The 26,234-nt window shown below is 42.5% G+C and overlaps 1 protein-coding gene across 2 annotated transcripts in view; it reads left to right on the top strand.

The window, feature by feature from the left end:
- Positions 1 to 25,833, top strand: part of ZNF804A (zinc finger protein 804A) — a 265,334-nt gene extending 239,501 nt beyond the window's left edge. For both annotated transcript variants that reach the window (XM_050916396.1, XM_050916397.1), the window contains 2 exons: positions 9,920 to 10,050; positions 22,145 to 25,833. In XM_050916396.1, coding sequence (XP_050772353.1) covers positions 9,920 to 10,050; positions 22,145 to 25,409 — 3,396 coding nt within the window. In that variant the 3' untranslated portion in view covers positions 25,410 to 25,833. The remainder of the gene's footprint in view (positions 1 to 9,919; positions 10,051 to 22,144) is intronic.
- Positions 25,834 to 26,234: the final 401 nt, after the last annotated feature.

The following is a 26,234-nucleotide window of genomic DNA, read 5'->3' as shown; positions in this document are numbered from 1 at the left end:
TGACTGGTGTGGAGAAAGTAAATAAGAAAGTGTTATTTACTCCTTCTAACAGAGGAACTAGGGGTCACCAAATGAAATTAATAAACTGCAGGTTTAAAACAAACAAAAGGAAGTATTTTTTCATATAACACACAGTCAACCTGTGGAACTTGTTGCCATCAGCGCCGGCTCCAGGCACCAGACGAGAAAGTATGTGCCTGGAGCGGCACATTGTAAGGGGCGGCATTCCGGCCAATCTTGGAGCAGCACCTTCTGGCCGCCCTGCTGTGGTTCTTTTTTTTTTTGCTTTGACCCCGGCCTGCGGGGCAGGAACTAGTGAACCCTGCTGCTCACTGTGCCGCCAGGCTCCCCAGGACGTGCCACTCCCTGCCATCTGCACCAGCTTCTGCCTCCTGTGTCGCTCTGAGCCCAGCCCAGCTGAGCTGCCTTTAAAGGAGCAGCTGAGCCAGCACCTCCTGCAGCCCCTGGGGGCTCTGCCTGCCCAACCAGGAGAAGCACCCCTAGGCCAGAGGGGGAGCCCCCCTTGCCCGCTGCAAGTGGGCTGCAGCGCCGCCCTTCACCCCCTGCGAGCTGCCATGACCGCCCTCCATGCACTCCCTGCAGCTGCCTTTTTTTTTTCTCCTTCGGTAGTCTTGATGTTGTGAAGGCCAAGACTATAACCAGGTTAAAAAAAGAGCTAGATAAGTTAATGGACGTTAGGTCCAACAATGGCTATTAGCCAGGATGGACAGGGATAGTGTCTGTAGCCTCTATTACCAGAAGCTGGGAATGAGCGACAGGGAAAGGATCACTTGATGATTACCTGTTCTGATCATCCCCTTGGGGCACCTGGCATTGGCCACTGTCGGAAAACAGGATACTGGGCTAGATGGACCTTTGGTCTGACCCAGTAGGGCCATTCTTATGTTCTTATGTTCTTTATGTATTTGCAATGCACTACAAGTCCCAACATTTAAACTGCTAGTGATAACTATATTGGCAAATACATAGTAAATACTAAGAGCTAGATTGTAACTCTACAGCCCCAGTGAGTTCCCCAGGAGCAGGGCAAGAACCAGATTGGGACTCTGATATTCCCAATAGGGTTGCAGCTTTCCTTTTGCTTCGGAAGAAAGTAATCCATACTAACCCTTTTGATGGTCCAGGTTACTTCCCTCCCCTGCAGGGGCTGACATGTATGTACATGCCCATGACTCTACCTCCTTCCCAGACCCCTGAGCCAAAGGAGGAATAGAAGTCTGGTGCCAGCTGTTCTCCCCCAGTCCACAGGCCCTGGTGATGTAGGTAACCTGGGCATGGGCATAAAGGCCTCCTTATGACTCCTTACTACCCTGTGTGGGTGTACAGACGGGCAGTCAATTGAGGTCTAAAGTAGCAGTAAAATGTTGCTATGTTATGTCTTGATCTTTCAGCTGGAATCACGTGGGTGGAGTCTCAATAAAATCAACGGGGTTCAGCATGAGTATAAGAGTCCTTTCATGGATCCAATGCAGGACTGGAGTCTCAGGGTCAGCTTTCCCATTGCTCTGCACCTTGTGATGTCATTCACCAAGTGAATTCAAAATGGATGTAGAAGAACACCTAGTCATAATGGTAGCATTTCACACCACCTTTACACCACTGTGAATGACTATGCAAGGTGCAGAGCAATGGAGAAACAGGCCTTTAGTTCTCTCAGTGAAATTTCTTACTTAAATTATCAATCATTAACTATGTGCTGAGCTCTCTACTTGCTAGGATGCCATATCTTTTGCTCTGGCTTTCAAAAAGATGAGGAAAACATACATTTGGAGACTACATAAAGGTAACTCAGAACTTAGACCTGCTAACACCTACTGCAAAGTTTATTTGTTATGACCAGGAGTAGTTCCATTGACTATGCATACTAGTATGTGTTTGCTGAATTAAGCCCTGCAACAAAATGTAGACAATATATCAAATACACAGTGAAAATTAGATAGTAAGGGACCCTTTTTTAACCACTTACACTTCCTGTACAGGGGGTTGGGATGTCAGTTATAAAATACAAATCACATAGTGTAAGTTGTTCATATAACACTTACAATGATTATATTCATCACCATTGCTTATCATATGAAGGACCATCCAGATCTAGCTGAGAGGAGAGCAAGTCTGCAACAAAAAGTTAGATGGAGGAAAAACAAACATTGCCTGAAAAGTTAGGTATGAAAATTAAAGCTGCCTCCAGGCACCTCACACAACTGGCACCTACTTACATGCAACAATCAAACAGAATGATTTGCTTACTTACCAACATTTAATGTTTCATCTCTGCTTAAACTTACATGTACTGAACAAATAGTACCTGATTAAGCTGATAAGAGGCTCAGATTGACATCATGATATTTGCTTTGCAGTGCTGTGTTGCCTGAAAGAAATTCTGAGCAGTAGGGGCTTATTTGCATACAAGAGCCAGCTATGCAGCTATGTGCATCTGCCCTTTATCCAGCTCTGAATACAGCTGTCCTAGGAAACCTTTAACATCCTTTTTCGTGCTCATTATGTTCCAGATCCTGCACCATGCAAGGATCAAGACCTCAAATTGTGCAGTAAATACAAACGTACAACACTGACAATTTCGGACAGATTTTGAACCCTCTACTCACATTGGCGACCAGTTTCTCAAAGAAGTTTCCCCATTAATTTCAATGGAAACCAAATTACAATATTATAACATAAGAACATAAGAACGGCCGTACCGGGTCAGACCCAAAGGTCCATCTAGCCCAGTATCTGTCTACCGACAGTGGCCAATGCCAGGTGCCCCAGAGGGAGTGAACCTAACAGGCAGTGATCAAGTGATCTCTCTCCTGCCATCCATCTCCATCCTCTGACAAATAGAGGCTAGGGACACCATTCCTTACCCATCCTGGCTAATAGCCATTTATGGACTTCACCACCATGAATTTATCCAGTTCTCTTTAAACGCTGTTATAGTCCTAGCCTTCGCAACCTCCTCAGGTAAGGAGTTCCACAATTTGACTGTGCGCTGCATGAAGAAGAATTTCCTTGTATTTGTTTTAAACCTGCTGCCTATTAATTTCATTTGGTGACCCCTAGTTCTTGTATTGTGGGAATAAGTAAATAACTTTTCCTTATCCACTTTCCTCACATCACTCATGATTTTATATACCTCTATCATATCCCCCCTTAGTCTCCTCTTTTCCAAGCCTTTTCCTAGCCTCTTTAATCTTTCCTCATATGGGACCCTCTCCAAACCGCTAATCATTTTAGTTGCTTTTTTCTGAACCTTTTCTAGTGCCAGTATACCTTTTATGAGGTGAGGAGACCATATCTGTATACAGTATTTGAGATGTGGATGTACCATGGATTTCTATAAGGGCAATAATATATTCTCAGTCTTATTTTCTATCCCCTTTTTAATGATTCCTAACATCCTGTTTGCTTTTTTGACCGCCTCTGCACACTGCGTGGACATCTTCAGAGAACTGTCCACGATGACTCCAAGATCTTTTTCCTGACTCGTTGTAGCTAAATTAGCCCCCATCATATTGTATGTATAGTTGGGATTATTTTTTCCAATGCGCATTACTTTACATTTATCCACATTAAATTTCATTTGCCATTTTGTTGCCCAATCACTTAGTTTTGTGAGATCTTTTTGAAGTTCTTCGTAGTCTGCTTTGGTCTTAACTATCTTGAGCAGTTTAGTATCATCTGCAAACTTTGCCACCTCACTGCTTACCCCTTTCTCTTACAATAAGTGAAATGAAGTGCTATTAAAGGATGTTTTCTAATTTCTGTATAGCTTTGGCTCAGCTTCCTTGTGAAAGTTAAAAAACAAACAACCCTTTTATCTTTAACAACACTGTATCTTCTCTTGCCCTATTGCATGTGTCTTTTCTTATTCACTGCATAAATTTCTCATTGGAGGAAAAACAAACATTTACAGTCAAAAAATGATTGAGCTCTGCAATATGTAGTGAAGTCCCTACCATTGTAATGTCAATGTGTTTTTTCTCCTTTTTATACATTTTTAATATCCATCACCATGCTAAGTGCTCAGAATAAATTTATGAAATGAACTACTTTAAGTTTGAAAAGAGAGATGTGAGTGCAAAGTGGACACCAAGGTCAGCATCATATAATCTATTGGAATACAAGAATACACTAGGGTGACCAGATGTCCCGATTTTATAGTGACAGTCTCGATTTTTAGGTCTTTTTCTTATATAGTCTCCTATATTACCTCCTACTCCTGTCCTGATTTTTCGCATTTGCTGTTTGGTCACCCTAGAATACACAGAGGTAAGAAATCGTATGAAAAGAGGCCTCAAACATTTGATTTTTGCTTTGGAGGACAGCTATCATACACCCAAAAATCTTGCTTAAATTGTTTAATCTTGCACTTTTTTAGCAGAGTAATAGACCCTCACTTTTTTGTTGACTATCTTGGGAGCACACAATGGAGTAATATATGATTATTTACCTTTCAAATAACTTCATTGGACTCATCATGGTTTCTCTCAAAGGCATACACAACTACCAGAAATATAATATGGAACTTGTAGGAAAAAAAGGAGGACCGATCCGTCTATAAGCACAATAGTTCACTTATCTGTTTCTCAACATATTTTTTGGTATCTGAGAACATCTGAATGGACAGATGGAATAGCAGCAGCATCACCTGCTATGGCAAAGACAGGCACGGAGCGTAGCTAAGTAAATTGTGCTGTGTTGCATTTTTTTACATCTCAGTGAAAAAGAACAAAATAGAGAGAGAGAGAGAGAAAAAATAGAAAAAGAAATATAACAAACATTTTACTGGGCACTTCTGTAAATTTCATTAAATGCACTTCTGGTACGGGCCAGTACTGTAAGGAAAGACCTGAGTGCACATTGAATGACATGAAATCAGAAAACCTGGCACTGTCACTTCTCTATGTCCAAATGGCTAGTGATCTTTGGCAATCCCAGTGCCCTCATCTGCCAAGATCCACAAAAAATGATGGCTTAACAACTGGCTCAAAACTGGCCTTAGGCATTGATTCATTGTCTATTTACCTTGAAACAAGAGAAAAGGCAGTGTTGTTATCGATTCCAGGGATGACCAGGCAGTAGCATAAATATATATGTAAGCTGCCTGATTTAAAGTAACCTGCCTAACACGTTGATAATATGGACTGCAGTTTAGTTATCTGACCAAGAAAGAACCCATTTATTCCTGAATCTTTCAACACATAATTACCACCAAAATTAGCAGAAATTCTAAGAAAATAATATCCCTTTACTGACCAGCAGAACTCCCAGAGGGAGGTACACATCAATCACCCACTGAAAAACACACAGAACCTGAACTGAACCAGCAGAGATATCTGAGCGAACCTTAATATTTGCCTCGAAAATCTACTCTGTCTGCCAGAATGAAATGCCTCTGAAAGCAGGAGGCAAGAATTGCTGCTCGCCCAGTAGATAATCCTGCAGCCTTCTTGTAAATCAAATAGAATAGTGTGACCATCTGGCACCAGGTGTGGCTGCTGCCAAGTGAGAACAGAAGATAAATCCTAGGACAATGACACAAAACACATAACATTCAAGAATCCAGTTAAAAACTAGCTGTTTCAGGAGCCCAAGGCAGTCATCCTTAAGCACCAGAGGTTTTTGACTAAGGGCTTTTCTTCATTGCAACAGTTAGCTGAAGTTAGTACACTTGAGTTACTCCACTTGAGCTAGCCTAGCTTAAGTGAGAACAGAGTGAGAGTGACCACATTGTGAAACAACATTCTTGCTACACAAAGTGATAGGAGTGAAGCCAAAAAAATGTAACTCCAGCTGCTGCATATTCACTGCATTTCTAGCTAGTGCATCAACCTTAGCACTGGACAGGCTGGCTGGCTCAAGCTTAAAGCCCCACTTAATTTGAGCTAGAGATTTTTGTGGGTGGGTGGGAGTTGGGTTATGGGGCAAACCTGAAGTTTGCAGCAATGCAGTGAAGACAAAACCTTAAAGTAATACAGTGTCTGTCATACCCAATTCATTGTCAAAGTAAGCAAGACAGTCTTACTGTCCAAGTTGCCAGCTTGCTATCCCAGCCAGGCCCTGCACAAGGATGAAGAAACAGGGAAGAGGAAAAGTGGTTTCCTATATCAGAAATTGTTGCTATCCTCCCTCTCTCCCTACAGAAGTAGAGAAGGGAGACACTAGGTCCAGAGAAATAGCAGCTGTCCAGTTGATCACAACAGCAGCACACACTTATGGGGCTCCCGATAGAGCTGCCTTATCCCCACATGTGAGGAACAGAGGGTTGCTTTCCCCTCTCCCATTCTGCAGATACTCACCAGGCCAGAGACAGATTCCACTCAACCTGCTGAATTCAGAACTATTGCAGCTGCTCTTATTTCATTCCCCACAAGAGGGTCATGGCTGCAGGATCTGGAGCACAAAGTACCTGAGACTGGTGGATACCTCCAGGACTTTGCAAGGGTAGTTGCAATTTGTCTCATTGGGAAGCTCCTAGAGTTACTGTGGATCCCACTTCTGCTGCCACCATCCTCAGAGCTCCATTTAGGGAAGCACTGGCAGGCCTAGGACCTGAACTGGCTGGCTGGCGGAGGAGATTCAAGGGAATTCCTTGGGATTTGGTCCAAGTTAGCACCACCATGTCTACCCACTGAAGCATGGCAAGGCATCCTGCACCAGAGGGCAGGAGTAGAACGACTTCTTCCCTTTAGCCAGGATACAATGACCCTCACTCACTATGGCGCAAAGGGTGAGGGAGATTCAGAAGGCAGGGAGGAGCTGGCCTACTAGAAGAGGGTGATGGGACATTGGCTGAAAACCTCCCCTTCCAGGCTAACTGAAGCCCCAGTGAGGCAGGATAGGTTTTCTGAGGTGACAGGAGGAAAACCTGGTTACTGTGGTGAGCCATACTGTAAATGTTTGTTTTAATGTTTAATTTTAATAAGGTAGCATTGTGTTTGGTTAGCTCATGTATTCGTTTTAGTTCTGCTGCCAGCGTGTGTATGTCTTTCGGGATTAAAAGTGTAATTGGTTTGACCGTTTGTAGTTTGTTTAAAGTACAGTTAGATTTGAAAGTTTGTTCCATTTACATTTCAAGTGCTATGTGTGGGTACACGAGGGCATGTGGGTAGACCAGTGAATGTAGGTTTTCACTGTAACTGTAGCACAACTTTTCCCCTCCCATTCTTGCTGCAGTTGTGTGTGTGTGTGTGTGTGTGTGTGTGTGTGTGTTTGTGTGTATGTGTTGTTGTTGTTGTTGTTGTTGTTGATTTTTTTGCCCTTGTCTATTTATTTATTCACTTGGTACTTCCATATCTGAGGAAAAATTGCTGATTTTGTTTGGCCTCCGGCATACACTCTATACAATATCTTTGTTTCTTTTGATATCTAGTACAGTTCAGAACACTGTGGCAGTTGTGACTGAAGATTCAAGGCAAAAAGACAGCCGAAGTTGTATGGGCAATACGACGGGCAACATTGTCCAGTGTTATATGGGATTTTTAGTTGCAGGATTCCCATTGATTTTAACAGCTAAAATACTATTCAATATTTTGAATGTTTTTCCATGGTGCATATCCTTGAACTTCTACTTTTCATGACAAACACATTGAAAAGCAGAGCTTTGGATGTGGAGTTCATGCTAGAACAAAATTTGTATCATTAGAAAGATGAGAGAGCACTGAGGCAAATAGCTGAAATGAGATAGTGTGTGGTGTATGAGTTGGAAGAAAGAACAATTTAACGAGGAAGAAGCCTCTCATGAACTATAGAAGGTATTAAATAGGCTATGTACATAGACAGATTTAGCAGGTATGGTTTCGGCTCACATTATGTGCAGCTGTGAGGTACATTATAATAGAAAAGGTCAGTGTGTGACTGTGGATCTTTGTGCAGTTTTATAATTTAGAAAAAAACAATGCAAATAGGAAAAAGAAAACATTTCTTAGAAAGTGGAGTATAGCAAATTAGTCAGACCTGCACAAATGTTGCTGGGTAAAAGGTTTCCTACAACATACACCTCACTTATAAACAAAGTCATAGCTCTTGATTGTTCTATGCATATATGAAACTCATTTGCATTAAGGGCTAGTCTCAATATTTATTACTATAGCAAAAGGAAATTGGGCTGTTTGGAGAATTTAAAATATTATGGGAAGGAAAGAATGGAAACTAGCAGTCATGATGGAAGATATTTTTGTAACAGACTCTTGGATGGATAGGGCATAAGATGTAGTAAGGTTGGGTTTATATTAATATTGAAAATTTGAAAGGATTATAGAGACAGTGATCTAGGTCAGATACTGGGAAATTTGCTAAAAGCAAAGAACGTAAGAATGGCCATACTAGATTGCACCAATGGTCCATCTAGCCCACTGTCCTATCTTTTGACAATAACCAATGTCAGGTACTTCAAAGGAAATGAAAAGTACAAGGCAATTATTAAGTGATCCATCCCCAGTCATCCAGTCCCAGCATCTGACTGTCAGAGGCTTAGGGGAACACCCAGAGTATGGAGTTGTGTCTTTGACCATGTTGGCTAATAGCCATTGATGGACTTATCCTCCATTAACTTATTTAATTCTTTTTTAACCCAGCTATAGTTTTGGCCTTCACAACATCCCTGGCAGCCACAGGTGGACTGTGCATTGTGTGAAGAAATACTTCCTTTAGTTTGATTTAAATCCACTGCCTATTAATTTAATTGGGTGACCCCCTGGAAGATCTAAAAGATCTTCTGAAACTGAAATCTCTGGTAGCTCAGAGTGCTTTACTGCAGCCATCTTCTTCAAAATACAAAAACTAGTAGATTTGAGACAAAAATAGTTTCATTGGAAAACTTGATTAAACTTTAATCTGAAACATATTGCTTGCTTGCATGATTCATCTGGAGCAACCTTTGTGTAGGGTGAAGAGAGGCACGCTCAAGCAAATAGATTTACTTGATGAACGGCAATGAGATAAAGCTGTGTTAATTACAAGGCAATCTCAGATGGATGAATTGAGATGGTGTTGGAGAATCAGATCAGAAACAAAAATATCTGGTGAGTTGGCATCCACTTTCAACTGGAGAGGAAAGCTCCGATCCCATTACATACATGGAATAAGTAATTGCCTCAGTGTTGGGAACAGAAGTGTAAGATGACCACATCAATGACATATAGTAGATATCTGCAAAGTTTCTGTGAGAGAGATGGTTTTGAAACTCAAGTGGAGCACAAATTTTGCCATGATCTGGAAGCTGACAGTCACCAGGAAAAAAAGACTTATCATTTGAAGGAAACAACATTCTAAACTTTCCTTTTCTCAGCCTAGCAACACAGAAGATAATGGGTGTGGGTGAAACCTACTTTCACAAAAAAAATATGGAGGTAGCATTTATGGTTCTGAGCTGGGGCAAATTAAGGCATATGTGCTATAAGCCTGTACTTAAGAGAAAAGTTTAGTTATCCACCAAGTCAAATAAAATTAATTTCTGGATTGTTTTGGCCAGTGTATCAAAAGTGTTTTTCACACATAGCTGTTGCTTTTCCTTTCAACATAGCAGACAAAATTACTGATGTAATGCCATTGTACTCCATGGAATTACACCAGGAATGAACTCGGTCTAAATTGTTTAAGTAAAAAGATACAACAACATACCATTACTCAGTAAATATATTTTGGGAAAGGACCATGCAGTAATCTGATGTAATATTTTGAATATTGCTGAACTACCAAATGTGTCATTTCTAACACAAAAATAAAAGAAACCAACAAAAGTGCAACTGAACTTTGTCAGCAGAACAAAATAATGCCATAGTAATGGTAATGATATGGTGTATTTACTACCCAACAAGGGAAAATGACAGTCTCATAGTTGTTTACCAGGGCCATCAGGGATTCTTTTTATTAATTTTTTTTTAATTATTTTTAATAGAGACTCAAGGAACTGAAACAGAGGGAGTTTGCTCGAAATGTAGCTTCCAAGTCAAGAAAAGATGAAAGGAAACAGGAAAAGGCCCTCCAACGTTTGCACAAGTTAGCTGAACTGAGGAAAGAAGCAGCTTGGTGAGTGAATAACTACTGAAATGGAAAAAGCACTTGAAAAATAATCCCCAAACTATTAGTTGGGGTTGTGGGACACCTGACTGTTAAGATCCTGAGCCCAGAACAAGGTGCACATATTTTTATGGCAAACTCTAAGCTGTATGTATGCAGTAATTTGATCTGGCACGATGTGAAGAAATAAATGTTTAACATTACTTTTTCAGTGGAGCTAAAATGACATGTATTTTTAGTTAAAAATATGTTCCATATATATTTGATAAAGCCAAGCACAGTGGTGAAAGCATTAGTGAACTAGGTCAAGCATTTGAAGCTTGGCATTATTTTATTGATGAGGAAAGGATACACTCTATCTTTCCTGGATGTAACAAATCTGTGTGACTTAGAGTTTGAACTGCTCACCTGGGAATGCACCAGGAAATCTAGGTTTAAATTTAAATAGCTAGAGAAACTATATAGGGGAATACCTTAAAAGAAAATGTTCCTTTTCCTGAACCCATCAGGGTGCTTAGTCTAACCATAATAATCATGTCTCACCAGATGTATATTCTCTATTGAATCTGGAAATATATTTCTAGTTGATATTGATATTTCTTAGTTTGAGATGACAGCCTTTTTACCAAAAAATTACATGCTTATGAAACAGACATCTCAGTGTAAAAGAATTTGAATCACTTTCAGTTTGTTCCAACATAGATCTAACAATCATAGAAAAAATTGTCGGTGGTTAATCTGTAAATGGAATGTTTATTCAGATGTTGTCTGTGGTGAGACCTGCATCTCACTCAGTGAACTGCCACATTATTCAGTTGAATGTGAGGGCTATAGTTTTCTGTCAAAAGTTGGTAACATCTGTATGTTGTACAACATATTGAAACAAAGTCCATCTAAACAAGTGGGAATGTCCTGGATGCAGGTAGGTATGTATGGAATGAACAGTACAGGCTCACAGTTTGTAATTTCTTTGAGGCAACATATATATATTAACGAGAAGTGGCAGGTTTTTTCACTACTGTATTAAAGCTTTGCAACCTTTAAACAACACACAGCTAAATCCTTCTCTCTAACTCCCCATGCTGTGTTAGTGATAATATGGAATGGCATCACTGTTAATGGTATACAGCAGATAGGATGAAAGACAATGGAGCATCTAGTGTATATACTGAGTTGAAATTGCTAGTTGGACTCCTGGGATAGCGTATGCATCTAGATATGGCTATACTTGCTTAAGAAGCACAATTCAGGAGTGATGCTTGATATATCAGAAAAAAAAAAGGCAAACATACTGTTAAAGTCTGACTATACTGTGAAAAGTGACTGTATAAATGACACGGAGATTCCATATTTAGTCTATCTCAATGACTTGCATATTGAACTTGATTTGTTTACAAGCAATACATCTAACTACTAGCTTTATAAACTCATGTGATCTGAAAATTCTCTAGAATTCATGACCAGTAATATGAATTCTGCAATCAGAAATTAGCTTTTTGTCTTTTATTTATGGTACGTAAGTCCAACTTGCACATCCAAACCATATTGACACTTTAATGCTAACGTTGTAAGTACCTCATTTTGTCAGTAAGCTAATATACATGTGTTGGAATAAAGACATATAGGTCTGTAAAAGTCACTAATAGCCGCCCTTAACAGCTTATAAGCAGCCAGTAAAAAAAAGCAGGAGCCTCACAAACACAGTACCCTGAACTTTTGAACTGTCTCACCTTATCAATTTTAAGGCAGTTAAAGCTGGTTCTTAGCTGGTTTTTGCTAAGCAGATTGCAGAAGTGCAGGGTTTGTTAACCACCAATCAAATGCTAGCACGACCGAAGCCTGTGTGTGTGTGTATAAAAAATTCTTAATTTTTACATTAAGTAAAGTCTTTTGTACCAAGGTACAGGCTCTCCTTTTTTCTGCAAAATAAAGCATTTTTCCTTATCCCTGTTAGGCTGTTATTGGCTCTCAGCTAGGCAAACCCGATATTTCGATAACAGTTTCTGGCAACCCCAGACAGGACCTTCCTAGCTCGGACATCGGACTCTGGACGGCTGCGGCGAACTAAGAGCAGTGCCACAGGGGTGTTTAGCCCCTCTTCCTTATTCCGCCGCAGCCTCTGGGGTTCGTGCTCCGATAAGGTGAGCCCTAACAGGATAAGGAAATGCTATCTGGTTCTGGTTTGCTATCTGGTTCTGGTTCTGTTCTGTTTAACCGGTTAATGTTGTTTTTCTGCTCTGTTCATTTGAGCGTTAGGTGTGTGGGCGGAACTGAGCCTCTCTTTGGAATTCCTCAGGGTGGAAGCCATTGCGTGTGATGAAGCCCTGAGGTCAAGCTGAGATCCTTCTGTCCCGTCCCCTGTAGCGGTCAGTGTATAGAAGTAGAAAAACCTGGATTCGACCGTAATTCCCTCTGCTCTCTGTGTAATTCTCTGTTCTGTTTGAGTGTCAGAAGACAGATGGGTAGGTCTCTGCATAAACCCTCTAAGAATAGTCCTTTGAATTATATGTTAAGTAAATGGCCTTCACCTGGTATTCAAAAACAAATGTCAAGAAAAAATTGATTAGTTAAACGCCAATGGACCATGTGTTTTTGTCCAGGTGGCAAGCCTCACGAGGGAGGCCTCGGGTAGTCTTGTGAGTAAAAATGTTTAAGGGAAGAGACCAGGAAGGGTGGGGGTTAGTTGAGAAGCTCACCTCCCTAGCTAAACTGGTAGTGGAACAAGTTGGTGCCCATAAAAAAAACAGTTCAGCAAAAAAAGCAGAATCAGGCCCAGGCGGGCAGGCAGAGAGATTGGAAAACAAGTTAAAAAATTTTAAGGGTATAGTGGAAGGAAGGAGTAAGTAAGTGTAAGCATGGAAATTTCAAATACCCAGAACAATACTTAGAATAGTAATTTAAATTAATAAAAGTAGCTGTTAAAAAACAAGCAAATAATTTAAAAAACAGTAAAAAGTTAATTCTGTAGTTGCTGGAGGGAACAGCAGTTGAACTTTGTAAAAATGCCAAAGAGGAAAGTTCTTGGTGTCTTTGAAATGTTTGTAAATAAATTCAGGCAAAGAAATTATTAGATTGCAATCATTTGGCTATAAACAATTTAGTTAAATTAGCTAAAAAATATATACAGTGCTATGTAATTAAAATTTTATTAAGCTCTAAAAGGCACTATAAGTAGTAATGTTTTCTTTCAGTATTTAAAAGCAGAAGTTAAAAGTAAAAAGCAATAAAAATTCTAGTAAAGTTAATTATGTCCCTTTTAAAATAAAAATCTTTAAGCTGTAAATAGATTTAAATCCAAAAGCAAGCCAAAAAGCATCTGTATTAATGCAAATTATCTAACTAATAAGGTAAAAGCCACTGAAACCTGGGCTGCCTATAAAACAAATACAAAAAAATATAAAATAATTCTTCTGTTTTGCCTAAAATCAACAAAAGTATTTGTATATTTTAAGCAATAATTAACTGCCCAAAAAAGTAAACCTCTTTTTTTTTGTCTTTCAAATAATCAAAAAAAAAACTAATGCCAACTGAACAGCATTTAGCGTACCATGCATTTACTGGCACAATAAAAATTATATTTTGTGTTCTATGTTCTGTTTTATAGTGTTTACCTCGTAGCCAAAATTGTTATGTTTAATATTATCATAAAATAGTCTAATTTAGAATCAAAAAAATTAAATGCAAATACTTGTTTTATTCAACTTAAAATACAAAATATTTAAATAAATCAAAACAATATAACATACTAAAATCTAACACATTTGCTTAAATAAAAAAAACTTCATTAGCCAAATTATTAATTAAAAACATTGTTATTAAAATTTGCATACCAACAGTCTTTGGAAGCAAAAACATAAAAAATTAACCCACTCTCCATATTATACATAAAACCCTTCTGGCTACCTCAAATTTCTAGCCAAAAGGCTAAAAATAATAAAGAACTATTAAACTAAACATTATATTAAATAAGTTCCTCAAAATAAGTGTACTTGTCCTGGCTTGTTGCTCCAAAGCTCAGTAAAAAATTATTTTAATAAATATATATATATATAGCATATATTAAATAATAAAACTAATATACTATATAATGGCAATATTTTATATATTCATTATTAAAAATATATATATAAATAAGAAATAAAAGTTCTTCTTCGAGTGCTTGCTCATATCCATTCCAGTTAGGTGTGTGTGCACCGCATGCACATTCGTCAGAAGATTTTTAGCCTAGCAACACTCGGTGGGTCGGCTGGGCGCCCCCTGGAGTGGCACTGCTGTGGCGCCGGATATATACCCCTGCCGACCCAGCCATCCTTCAGTTCCTTCTTACCGCTCGTGTCTGTCGTTGGAACAGTGGAGAGTGGCTTAGCTGACCTCCACTCCCCTAGCTACTTGTAGTTCTCGTTAGCGGGGTTCGCGGAGTAGCCCCTTCCCCGCACCCGGTGCCGGAGCCCATGCCCGGCTCACCGGGTTTCAAACCGGGCTTGGCATGTCACAAGCCGATGCTGACAGGAGATCCACACGACTCCTGTTTGAAGCGCCTCGGGGAATTGCACTCGACAGCTAAGTGCCCCATTTGCAAGGCTTTTAAGCCGAGAACAAAAAGGAGCAGAACTTTCACTTACCCCTCCGCCTTCGGCACCGAGCGCTGGTCACTCGGCGGGCAGAATCACCTCCTTGGCAACGGAGCGTGCCGGCACTGCCAAGGCCTCTCGGCACCGGCCGTTGCCGGCACTGACGTCGACTCGGCACCGCTCCCTCTTTCCGAGGTCGAGAAAGCCTAAGACTCCTCCTGCTTCCATGCCAACTGCATCTCACCCAGAGAGCTCGTCTAAGTCGGATCGCCCAGCGCCGACACCTGCAGAGGCACCGATGACGTCCGCACTGTCGATTCCGGTCCCACAGGGCCACCGAATCCAGTGCCTGACAGCTCCCCGGCACACGCCGTGGTTGAGCTCCCTGCTCCTGCTGCTTCCGTGCCAACTGCACTGCAGCCAGAGAGCTCATCTAAGTCGGATCGCCCGGGACCGACACCTGCAGAGGCACCGATGACGTCGGCACCATCGATTCCGGTCCCACGGGGCCGCCGAATCCAATGCCTGACAGCTCCCCAGCACGCGCCGTGGTTGAGCTCCCTGCTCCTGCTGCTTCTGTGCCAACTGCACCGCAGCCTGAGAGCTCGTCTAAGTCGGATCACCTGGCACCGACACCTGCCAAGGCACCGACGACGTCGGCACCGTTAATCCCAGTCCCATGAGGGCCATCGAATCCAGTGCCCGACAGCTCCCTGGCGCGCGCCGTGGTTGAGCTTACTGTTCCCTCCATGCCAGAGACATTCCCAACAGCAAGGAATCTCATTGCCAAGTGGCACCGTTCATGATCATGGTCCCGCAGACGCTCCAGGTCTTGTCGGCACTCTCGCTCCCAACGCCACTTGCAGTCCCGGTGCTGTTCTCCTCCTCAGTACCAGTCGCACTCGCCGCACCGGTTGGTATCCCGTTTGCCAACCTGCTACTCTCGGCACCGTTCCAGCTCCCGGTACCGCTCCAGGCACCGTGACTCCCGTAGCCACTCCCAACCTCGAGCCTCGAGATCTCGGTCGACCTCCCGGCACCGCTCTGGCCGCAGGTCCGGATCTCGTTCCAGGTACCGGTACGCCTCCCGGCACCAGTCCCTGGTGCCGAGTTGGGCAAGATCCGATAGAGACAGAGACTCTGCCCAGGGCTTTTCAGCACCTCCATGGCCATCCAGACACGCATCAGTGTCATCCCACGTGGACAGCTCTTATGCTCAGGACCGCGATTCTGATGTGCCCACCAACAACCTGAGAGCCCATCAGGACCTCCTAAGGAAGGTAGCACTCAATATGGACCTCCAGGTGGAGGAGGTCCTGGAGGTAGAGGACCTGGTAGTGGACAGTCTATCGCCGGATGCCCTGCTAGAGGGGCCCTACCCGTTTATTCGGACCATCCAAGCGAATGCCGGTACTATATGGCAGTCCCCAGCCTCTATCCTTCCTGCGGCCAGGGGAGTCGAGCGTAAATATATGGTGCCCTCTAAAAGGTACGACTACTTGTATCTCCCTCCTCCTTCCTGCTCACTAGTCGTTCAGTCCATTAAGGAGAGGGAACGGCATGGCCAGCAGGCGCCAGCCCCGAAATCGAAGGAGGCTAGGCAAATGAACCTACTCGGCCACAAGGTGTACTCTGCAGGGGCCTTACAGCACTGGGTGGCAAATCAACAAGCCTTGCTTAGCTGCTATAATTATAACACCTGGGTGGCGGTGGGTAAGTTTATGGAGCTTCTCCCTCAAGACTCCCACCAAGAGTTCGCTGCCCTCTTGGAGGAAGGGAAAAAGGTGGCCAGAACTTCCCTCCAGGCCTCGTTGGATAAAACAGACTCAGCAGCCTGGACTCTGGCCTCAAGTGTTGCCATGAGGTGCATTTCATGGCTTCAGGTTTCAAACCTCCCGCCGGAGCTGCAGTATACCATTCAGGACTTACCATTTGATGGTAAAGGCCTCTTCGCGGCAAAGACTGCCCCAGGCTGCAAAGCCTGAAGGACAACAGGGTTCTAATGCACTCTCTCGGCGTGCATACGCCGGTGACCAAACGCAGGCCTTTCCGTCTCCAGCCACACCGCTGTACTCTGTGCCTAGCCAGAGATAGGACTTTGGCAGGCGGCGCAGCCGAGGTGGTCGCAGACGACCGTCAGGACCCCAAGAGGGCCAAGATCAAGCTCCCTCACAACCACCACCGGGACCAAAGACGAACTTCCGAAGGTGCGCCCGAGGGCAGCGTACCAGTTACATGCCGGGATCTCACTCCTACTTCCTCCTGGTGGGGTCCCAGTTAACTTCAGATAGCTGGGTCCTACGCATGCTGGAGTATGGGTACCACCTCCAATTTGTTCCAACCTTGTCCCTCTTAAGGGACTCCTCTCACAAGCAATTCCTCTTACAAGAGGTGCAGACGCCGATGGATGAAAGGGGCAAGGGGTTTTACTCCCGTTATTCCCTAATCCCCAAGTCGAACGGAGGTCTCAGACCTATCCTAAACCTGCGAGGACCCAACCAGTTTATGATAAGGTTGCAGTTCCGCATGGTATCCCTGGGAACCATTATCCCGTCCTTGGATCCTGGAGATTGGTACGCCACCCTCGATATGAAGGACGCGTCCTTTCACATCGCCATCTTCCCTCCGCAAAGGAGATACCTCCGCTTTCTAGCCAGCCGTCAGTACTTCCAGTTTACGGTTCTGCTGTTTGGCCTTTCTACAGCCCCACTGGTATTGACCAAGTGTATGGCCGTAGTCGCTGCCTACCTCCACCAACGTCGGATATGCGTTTTTCCGTATCTGGATGATTGGCTTATCCGAGGAGACTCCGAGAGAGACACAAATCACTCAGCATGTGGGCATCGTCAAGGACCTATTCACACGTCTAGGCCTGATGATCACTATAGAAAAATCCACTCTGGTTCCCACGCGGAGGTTAGACTTCATAGGAGCTATCCTAGACTCCGATCTAGCCGGAGTCTGCTTACCACAGCTGCGGTTTCAGGCGATGGCAACAATCATCCGAGGTCTGCAGACTTTCCCAACGACCTCGGCTCGCACTTGTCTCGGTCTCCTGGGTCACCTGCAAGTTTGTAACCAAACACGCCAGGCTCCGCCTCCGTCCTCTCCAAGTTTAGCTCAACTCGGTGTACCCAATGGTCACGATAGTCACCATTCTCTCGAGCACCCTAGGCTCCCTAGAATGGTGGCTAACTCCCTCCCTGATGTGGGCAAGGATGCTGTTCCATCCACCCCAGCCCTCAATGTCCCTGTCATCAGATGCGTCATCTCTCGGCTGGGGTGCTCACCTCGGTTACCTTCGAGCTTAAGGCCTTTGGTCTTCTCAGGAGCTGGCATTCCACATAAATGTCCAAAAATGAGAGCAGTCTGCCTGGTGTGCCTGGGGTTCCAGCAGCAGCTGTGAGGCCATGGTGTCTCAGTGTTTACAGCCAACACAATGGCCACATGCTACATAAACAACCAGGGAGGGACATGGTCCTCCCCCTTTTGTCAGGAGGCCATCCATCTCTGGGACTTTTGCATAGCCCACTCGATAAATCTGGTAGCATCCTTTCTCCCAGGCGTTCGGAACACCTTGGCGCATTGACTCAGCAGGTCTTTCCTGTCTCACGACTGGTCAATCTGCCCCGATGTAATGCATTCTGTTTTCCAGAAGTGGGGATTTTTTCCCCACATAGACCTGTTCGCTTACAGCGAGAACAGGACATGCCAGATGTTCTGCTCCTTCCAAGGTCTCTCCCCGGGATCGATCTCAGACGCTTTCCTGATGCCGTGGAAGGGCCAACTCCTTTATGCTTTCCCACTATTCCCGCTGATTCATAGGGTCCTGCTAAAACTCCGCAGGGGCAGAGCGCGCATCATTATGATCATCCAGGCAGCACTGATAAACTACGTTGCTCGACCTGTTGATAGCCAACCCAATTACCCTGCCACTCCTCCCAGACCTCATAACTCAGGACCATGGCAGGCTTCGCCACTCGGACCTGCTGTCTCTTCACCTCACGGTGTGGCTGCTGCGTGGCTAAACCAGGGTAACAGGAAGCCTTCCACCTGGTCAACGTACCTGGCTGAGTGGAAGCGTTTCTCCTACAGGTGCGAAACGCTTGATCTTACTCCTACTGAGGTCTCCATCCCCTCTATTTTGGACTACCCCTGGCCTAAAACAGCAGGGCCTAGTGGTATCCTCACTGAGGGTACACTTGGCGGCCATCTCTACCTTCCACCCAGGCTAAGGTGGACGTTCCATGTTCTCACACTCTATGGTTTTGAGGTTCCTCAAGGGCTTGGAGCGCTTATACCCTCAAGTACACCGCCCAGCCCCAACCTGGGACCTCAACCTGGTTTTAATCAGACTTATGTCTCCCCCTTTCGAGCCGTTAGCGACCTGCTCGCTGCTATACCTGTATTGGAAGACAGCATTCCTCATAGCCATTACATCAGCCAGACGAGTCTCTGAGCTCAGGGCTCTTACGGTGGTTCTGCCGTACATTATGTTCCACGAAGACAAGGTGCAGTTACGACCACACCCGGCTTTCCTCCCTAAGGTGGTTTTGGCCTTTCATGTTAACTACACTCAATGCAATGGGGGCAACAATTGCACTCCCTGGATGTCTGTAGGGTGCTCGCATTTTATATTGAGAGGACAAAACCATTTCGTAAAACTCCCCAACTCTCTGTTGCGGTAGGAGACCGAAGGATAGGCCTACCCTTTTCCTCTGAGGATCTCATCTTGGGTGATGGCATGCATCCACACTTGTTATGATTTGGCTCATATTTCCCCAAGCCACATCACCGTGCCTTCTACCAGGGCTCAGGCTTCATCTGCCACTTTGCTGGCTCGTGTACCTACCCACGAGATCTGTCGCGCAGCTCCATGGTCCTCCCATACCTTTGCTTCACCTTATGCTCTGGTTCAACAGTCAAGAGATGCTGCAGCCTCTGGCTCAGCAGTTTTACATTCTGCCACATTTCACTCCGACCCCGCCGCCTACGTAAGGCTTGGGAATCACCTAACTGGAATGGATATGAGCAAGCATTCGAAGAAGAAAAGATGGTTATTCACCTTTGTAACTGTTGTTCTTCAAGATGTGTTGCTCATATCCATTCCAAACCCACCCTCCTTCCCCACTGTCGGAGTAGCTGGCAAGAAGGAACTGAAGGGTGGCTGGGTCGGCATGGGTAGATATCCAGCGCCATAGCGGCGCCACGCTGACCCACCGAGTGTTGCTGGGGTAAAAATCTTCCGACGAACATGCACGTGGCGCACACACACCTAACTGGAATGGATATGAGCAACACATCTGGAAGAACAACAGTTACAAAGGTGAGTAACCGTCTTTTTCCTTTATAAATTAAAAAAAAACCAAAAAAAATCCCCACCCAAACTAAATTAACTAAAAAAATAGCTAGCATGCTTAAGCTAAAAATAAAACTGGCCCCATTCAAGGACACTCCTCACAGCTAAAACTTGGCTAACAACCAGAAAAGTGGGGGGATTAAATATGCCCAAACAGCTATGAGATCTGCAAAACACTGCCAGGCACTAATAAAATGTGTTAGGTTTCTTTTCTCACAGGTAAAGAAGTGCTATCCAAAGACCCTAGCAGCTCTGCCACCCCTTAAAATCAAAAAACTAAATCTATATAAAGGTCCACCAACAAAAAACTGCTTTGGCTCCATGCTAAAAAAACCTGTATTAAGTCCTGCTAACTACCAACACCGCTGTGAAGTGCCAAAAACTAACTGTTTAAACCCATAATTCTCACTGCAATATAACCCCTCCACCTTAAAAAAATTATCCTACTAATAATTAGCCTATTTCTCCTTCTATGCCTTCTAAACAGCAAAAGAAAGAAACAAAGTAAAGTGCTAGTAACCTCTCCCTTGTCCACTAACAAACCTACTGTGCCTTTCGGCGGCAGCCTGCAGGAGGTCCGCCAAAGCTGCGGGACCAGCAGAGCGCCTCCCATGGCTTGCCACCCCAGGCACGCGCTTGGCATGCTGGTGCCTGGAGCCGCCCATCAGCCAGTTGCCACCAGGAGTCAAGTTCTTGGCTGACTCCCCTGTGCTTCACTGTAGAAGAACAGACTCTCCGTGCTCCACATCACATCATTTGGCCTGGTTGCCCCTCCATCTAGACAGAAGGGTGGCCAGGCCAAATCTGAACGGTCCAATCTCATGCACAAGTTGCAAACATCACTCACTGAAATATGATCAAGTGGCTTCTCTGTTTGATTTAGTGTGGAACCACTTTTTAAAAGTGGCTGGGTCATGGCCGCTCTACTCCTGGGCTTTGCAGCCTATGGAACTTTGAGCAAGTGCAAAACCCTTTGAGGAAGGGGGTTTGTCTCTTCCCCTTACCTTCCTAACTGTTGTCACTGAAGTTATATCACATTGTAAAGCCACTTTTTTCAGTGAGGTTGGTAACAAACATATTTTGGGCTTTCTTTCCATTCTGTTTTTTGTCAAATGCTTTTTCTGTTTTGAAGGGATAGTGTTTATATGAAGGGTAAGACTGTGTCTGAATGTTGGATTCTGTCTTTATGTAATACTTAATGTATTATTGTTCTTATAGGGGCTATGCAAGGAAATAAATAATTTTTTTTTGCTAATATTAGCTAGGTTAGGCTGGTAAAAGAAGTCAAAATTTAATTCTGTGAAAGAGCTATCCTAAAGGTATTTTCAACCTATCTGGAATCAGGTAATACAGGAATTCTGTCCGGTGAAGCCCCTTTTTTGTGAGATACCCCCAACTTCCAGCCAAAATAGATTAAACACAGATAGACATCCATGCTTCTGGATAATTACCTGTACTGAATCTGTGAAAGTTTTCAGGTTTTTCCATCATTACTTCAAATATGTCAGTTTGATTTTTCAGTTAAAAACAAAAAAGTGTTGTACTGCATTGTGAAAGATAGGCCTTTACTGGCTAAGTTTCAAAAGTAGCATGACTTATGGTAATGCAGAAATCCCCAGATTGTGATCTGTAGACTACTGCTGCTCTGTTGGCTCTTCTCCTTGCTTCTTGTTGAGTCAAACAGAACAGATGGGATGAGGAGACAAAATCAAGAACAAAAGTAGACAGTCTGATTAATTTTTTTCATGAAGGATAAATCACTTATTGCACTAGGGTCAGCTGAAAGTACATAAACACTTACCTAATCATATTTTTTTTCATGTAAGAATTTGATAAGGTTTTCACAGTTATGTTTGTGATCGCAAATAGGAGGAGAGGTTGACTGGGTGGTCACATAGGGATGGGGAGGCAGTCTCTGTGAGAGGAAGGCAATTTATGAGACATGCTCTGTCCTACTATATTTTGCGGTAGGAAGAAGTTTGAAAGCCCCTGCTGTAATGTAGTCTTGTTTTGGAGCTATTGATTTAGAATAGTTAACCTGTTCCCCTAGAAATCTTTGTGGAAATAAATGTGACACAATGTTATGCAAATAACAGTACAATCGGAATGAAGTAACTCTGAACATCTAATTTCTTTGAAGTGTACTTATGGAAGGTTTTGTTTTGTTTTTTAGTGCTCCTGGGAGCGGTCCCATGTTCAAGTCCACTACAGTTACTGTGAGAGATAATTTCCATGAAATTCCACAAAGTACTGTCATAGACTCTTCTAACAAACAACAAAATTTCAATTGTACATTAATGCACAATGCACAGAATGCGAAAGAAGTTATTTCTAGTGCTTTTTCTGCTTCTGAAAGTGCAAGTAATAACAAATCTGACCCTCACAAACTTGGGGATCAAGTACAAGGAGCCCATGGACATAAAATAGGATTCTCTTTTGCTTTTCCTAAGAAAGCATCAGTGAAGTTGGAGTCCTCAGCTGCTGTTTTCTATGAATATAATGATGAAACATCTAGTGAACATGGATTTAGCAGAAGAAGTAGATTTGTTCCAGGAGCCTGTAATCTTCAGTTTCCACCAGCAAGAGAAATAGTTTTGTGCTCTGAGGAGAAACAAAACTATATTCACCCACTGATGGAAAAAGGTACTGACATAGCAGAAGCTTCTGAAGTTCAGGAGTCAAAAGAACTATCCAGTAAAGAGAATACTATAATACTAGATAATACAGTATTAGTTCCTGCTGATTCTCATTTGAAACAACCTGTGTCTTGTGATTTGGATGGCTATTGTGTTGATGTCAATTCAACTGCATTACGAGATCAATCACTGTCCACAGTTGCTGTTAGTAATCAGGCTCTACCCATAGAAAATCACAGTTCTGAGAGGTTGGGAAAGAAATCTCCAGCTCTTGATACCACTGATGATTGCTTACCTTTGCAAAATATCACAGAAGAAAATGATAAATACATTAATAGTGAATCATCCACAACTGAAGCAGAAATTAAAAAACTTGGGTCTGATGTACATATGTCATCAAATTCTGAAGGGGAGAGTACAGCCTTACAAAACAAACAAGAAACACATAAAAGACCTTGTGAACCATTTGTTCCTGTTCTGAGCAAACATGGACTGTCTGTTCTTCAGTGGCCCTCTGAAATGTTAATTTACACAAATGTAGAACCATCCATTTCATATAGCTGTAATCCTTTATGTTTTGACTTCAAGTCATCAAGAGCAAGTGACTGCATGGAGAAAACTAAACATCAGTCAAATGTACCTCATTCTCATCACAAAACTGAGTCCAAACAGAGTTTTGTTTTAGATGACACAGGTAAATCTATTTCAGAATGTGCTGATTACAAAACAGAAATTAATAAAAATGTGTGTGAGCAAGCAACATCACTTATAACAGATGTTTCGTTAGATAAAAGCTGTGAACCTGCAACAAATCAAGATAAAATGTGCTCTTTCAGGACCGGAAAAAGAGAAAAATACCACATTTCCAAAAGCCATTTACGACAGGACACCATGATAGATGATAAACACAACAAAGACTGGAACAAAGAAACTCACAAAAGATGGTTTCACAAAAATAGGAAAAGGAAAAGAAGGAGAAAATTATGTCATCACCATCATGAGGAAACAGCAAAGGCAGACGCTGAAGTTTCTTCAACAGCTGAACAGGAAATTAATTATGTCAATGAAGATAAACATCAGCATCCTCAGAATGCTTCAGGGAAGTGCAGAGATGAAATTGGAAGCATATGGTTAGCTGCAGAGCAGTTACAACAGTCATGTCAAAAACTTGTCATTGAAAACAGAGATCACAAAAGAACCCTGTCCACATCAACACACATACATGGTGACAAAGGCCCATGTGGGACTTGGAACACAAAAAACAGTGATGACCACTTCACTGACTCTGAACCTCTGCACAGAAAGTACAAAGCAAACTCTCATAGGCAATCAAAAGAACTGACTTTTAATTCTGGAAGACATAACTTAACATATTCTAGAACATTATGTAGCTGTAAGGTCAGAAGAGCTAGCTGTAGTACAGATCATAAATGTTTGGAAAAATGTACAAGTCAAAGTCAGTCCATCAAGAGAGCCTACAACTTTCTGACTGATGAACCTGAAAGATCCCATCGAAAGCGAAGACAACATACATATTCTTGTTCATCAGATGAAAGTTCATGTAGACAGGAATTTTTATCAGAAGAGTATCTCAGGCAAACAAGTAATTTAGCTGCACATTGTAAGCCTAAAAGGAAAAGAAGGAGAAAAAGATCTAGAACCCATCACATATTTGTCAACAAAGAACCAATAAGAAATGAAAACCATAGACCTTCCAGAGGCAATTCTACATTAAATATTTTAGGGGAATTGTTAACTCAAGAAAATATACAACAAACAAAAACTCAACCCATAAAAGATTATACAGAAAATGTGGTGCAAACAACGCAGCTGGTAGAAAACAAGTTGACTCTACAGTCTGATTGTTTACTTTTATCAGAAAGTAACAAGTCAACAGAGGGTTCAGTAACGGAGAGCTCTCCAAGTACATTTTTGGAGGACTTAACGCATTCCTCTGCTTCTGTAATTGAACATAGTATTCTGACAACTGCAACACCAGAGAACAAGCTGGAAAAAGAAAAGAAACATGAAAATATAAGGGCTCCTGAAAGTCATGCTCCTTATAAAGTGCCCAGTATTAACAGAAATGTGGAACAAACTCCTCGTAAATCATATCTATGCCAATATGAAGTAGCAGAGACCATACCACAAGAAAAAATAAATGAGGCAACCAGTGAATGGCTGCGGTATAATTCAGGCACATTTAACAGCCCTCCACCTTTGTCATTCAAAGAAGCACATATAAATAGTCATACCCTTTTAACCACTGAACAGATACTTGCCCCATTTACATTGCCTGATCAGACATTGATATTTCCCCCAGAAAACCATGGAAAATTCAAAGACTTGCAATGTGAGGCCTATCAGCAGCTCATGCAGCAAAACATGCTTGCTAACAAGGTGAAGTTTGCCTTTCCTCCCACTGTAATTCAACCTTCTAATTCTCCTTTGCAGCCTTTGCCCTTGCAGCAGCCATTATGTTCTACCTCTGTAACCACAATCCATCACACTGTTTTACAGCAGCATGCTGCCGCTGCAGGTACATTTAAGGTTCTCCAGCCTCACCAACAGTTTCTTTCACAGGTCCCAACCCTTTCAAGAACACCTTTACCTCATCTCGCAGTAGGACCTAGACTTTGTCCAGGAACCCACACAACTTTTGTTGCTCCACCACAGTTGCCACTAATTCCAACTTCTGTCCTTCATCCAAGTCACCTGGCTTTCCCCCCATTACCTCATGCATTGTTTCCTTCGCTGCTTTCACCGCATCCAGCTGTCATTCCATTGCAGCCTCTCTTTTAGGTAAGTTTTCAACAATCAAAATAGAAAGAGTTGTCTCCAAATGAACATACTGCTACATGTAAGCACTCATCAGTATTGACAAATGGTTCTTTAAGTGACTGGGATAAACTGGTTAAAATGCCTCATTAATTTGGAATCATTTACTATAAGTGTAACAATGCAAATATGTATGTAAAGTTCAGCTCCATAATATAACTAAAGCACTGAATAGTCTGATACTAATATGAACTATATATATATATAAAAACCATGTCTTAGAATATGTATAATGTATATAAAATATATTTATAGTATTGTAATTTATGTTGTAAAGTATGCTCCTTTCTTTTTTTTTAAATCTTTGTGAACTTGCACCTATTTAATGTTTAGACAAAGCTGATGCACTGTTTTGTACAATGTTTCTTGAAACTGTAAATCTAGTGACAAACTATCTCTTGCAATAAATTTTTTGTTAACTATTTAAGTATATCAAAAATCATTCATTGTAAGCCTCACAGATGATGGGTTTCAGCACTGGAATAACATAGTGTACTCCTGCTATGTTTGGATAACCAGGTTTCCTATCATTCAATGATTTATCATCAAGCTCAGAGGCTAATGCCTTAAGGGTAACTGTCTTACTGAGCAAGGGACAAAGGGTAATAGATCTATTTGTGTTAGCAGTTTGATGTCACTGAGACAAATTTTGTCTACTTGTAGTATGCAGACAAACTGCTGACTGTTTGATATGCTCTCTTTTCTATTAAACAAAAACCAACTCTTTTAAAGTCACATAAACAACACGGGGGAAAAAAAGCAAGGGCATTTGGAGCAAACTGGAAACCA

Source organism: Gopherus flavomarginatus, chromosome 10, assembly GCF_025201925.1.
Source record: "Gopherus flavomarginatus isolate rGopFla2 chromosome 10, rGopFla2.mat.asm, whole genome shotgun sequence".
Lineage (NCBI taxonomy): Eukaryota > Metazoa > Chordata > Testudines > Testudinidae > Gopherus > Gopherus flavomarginatus.
The sequence above is the reverse complement of the archived record's forward strand: the minus strand, read 5'-3'. Positions and strand labels throughout refer to the sequence as shown.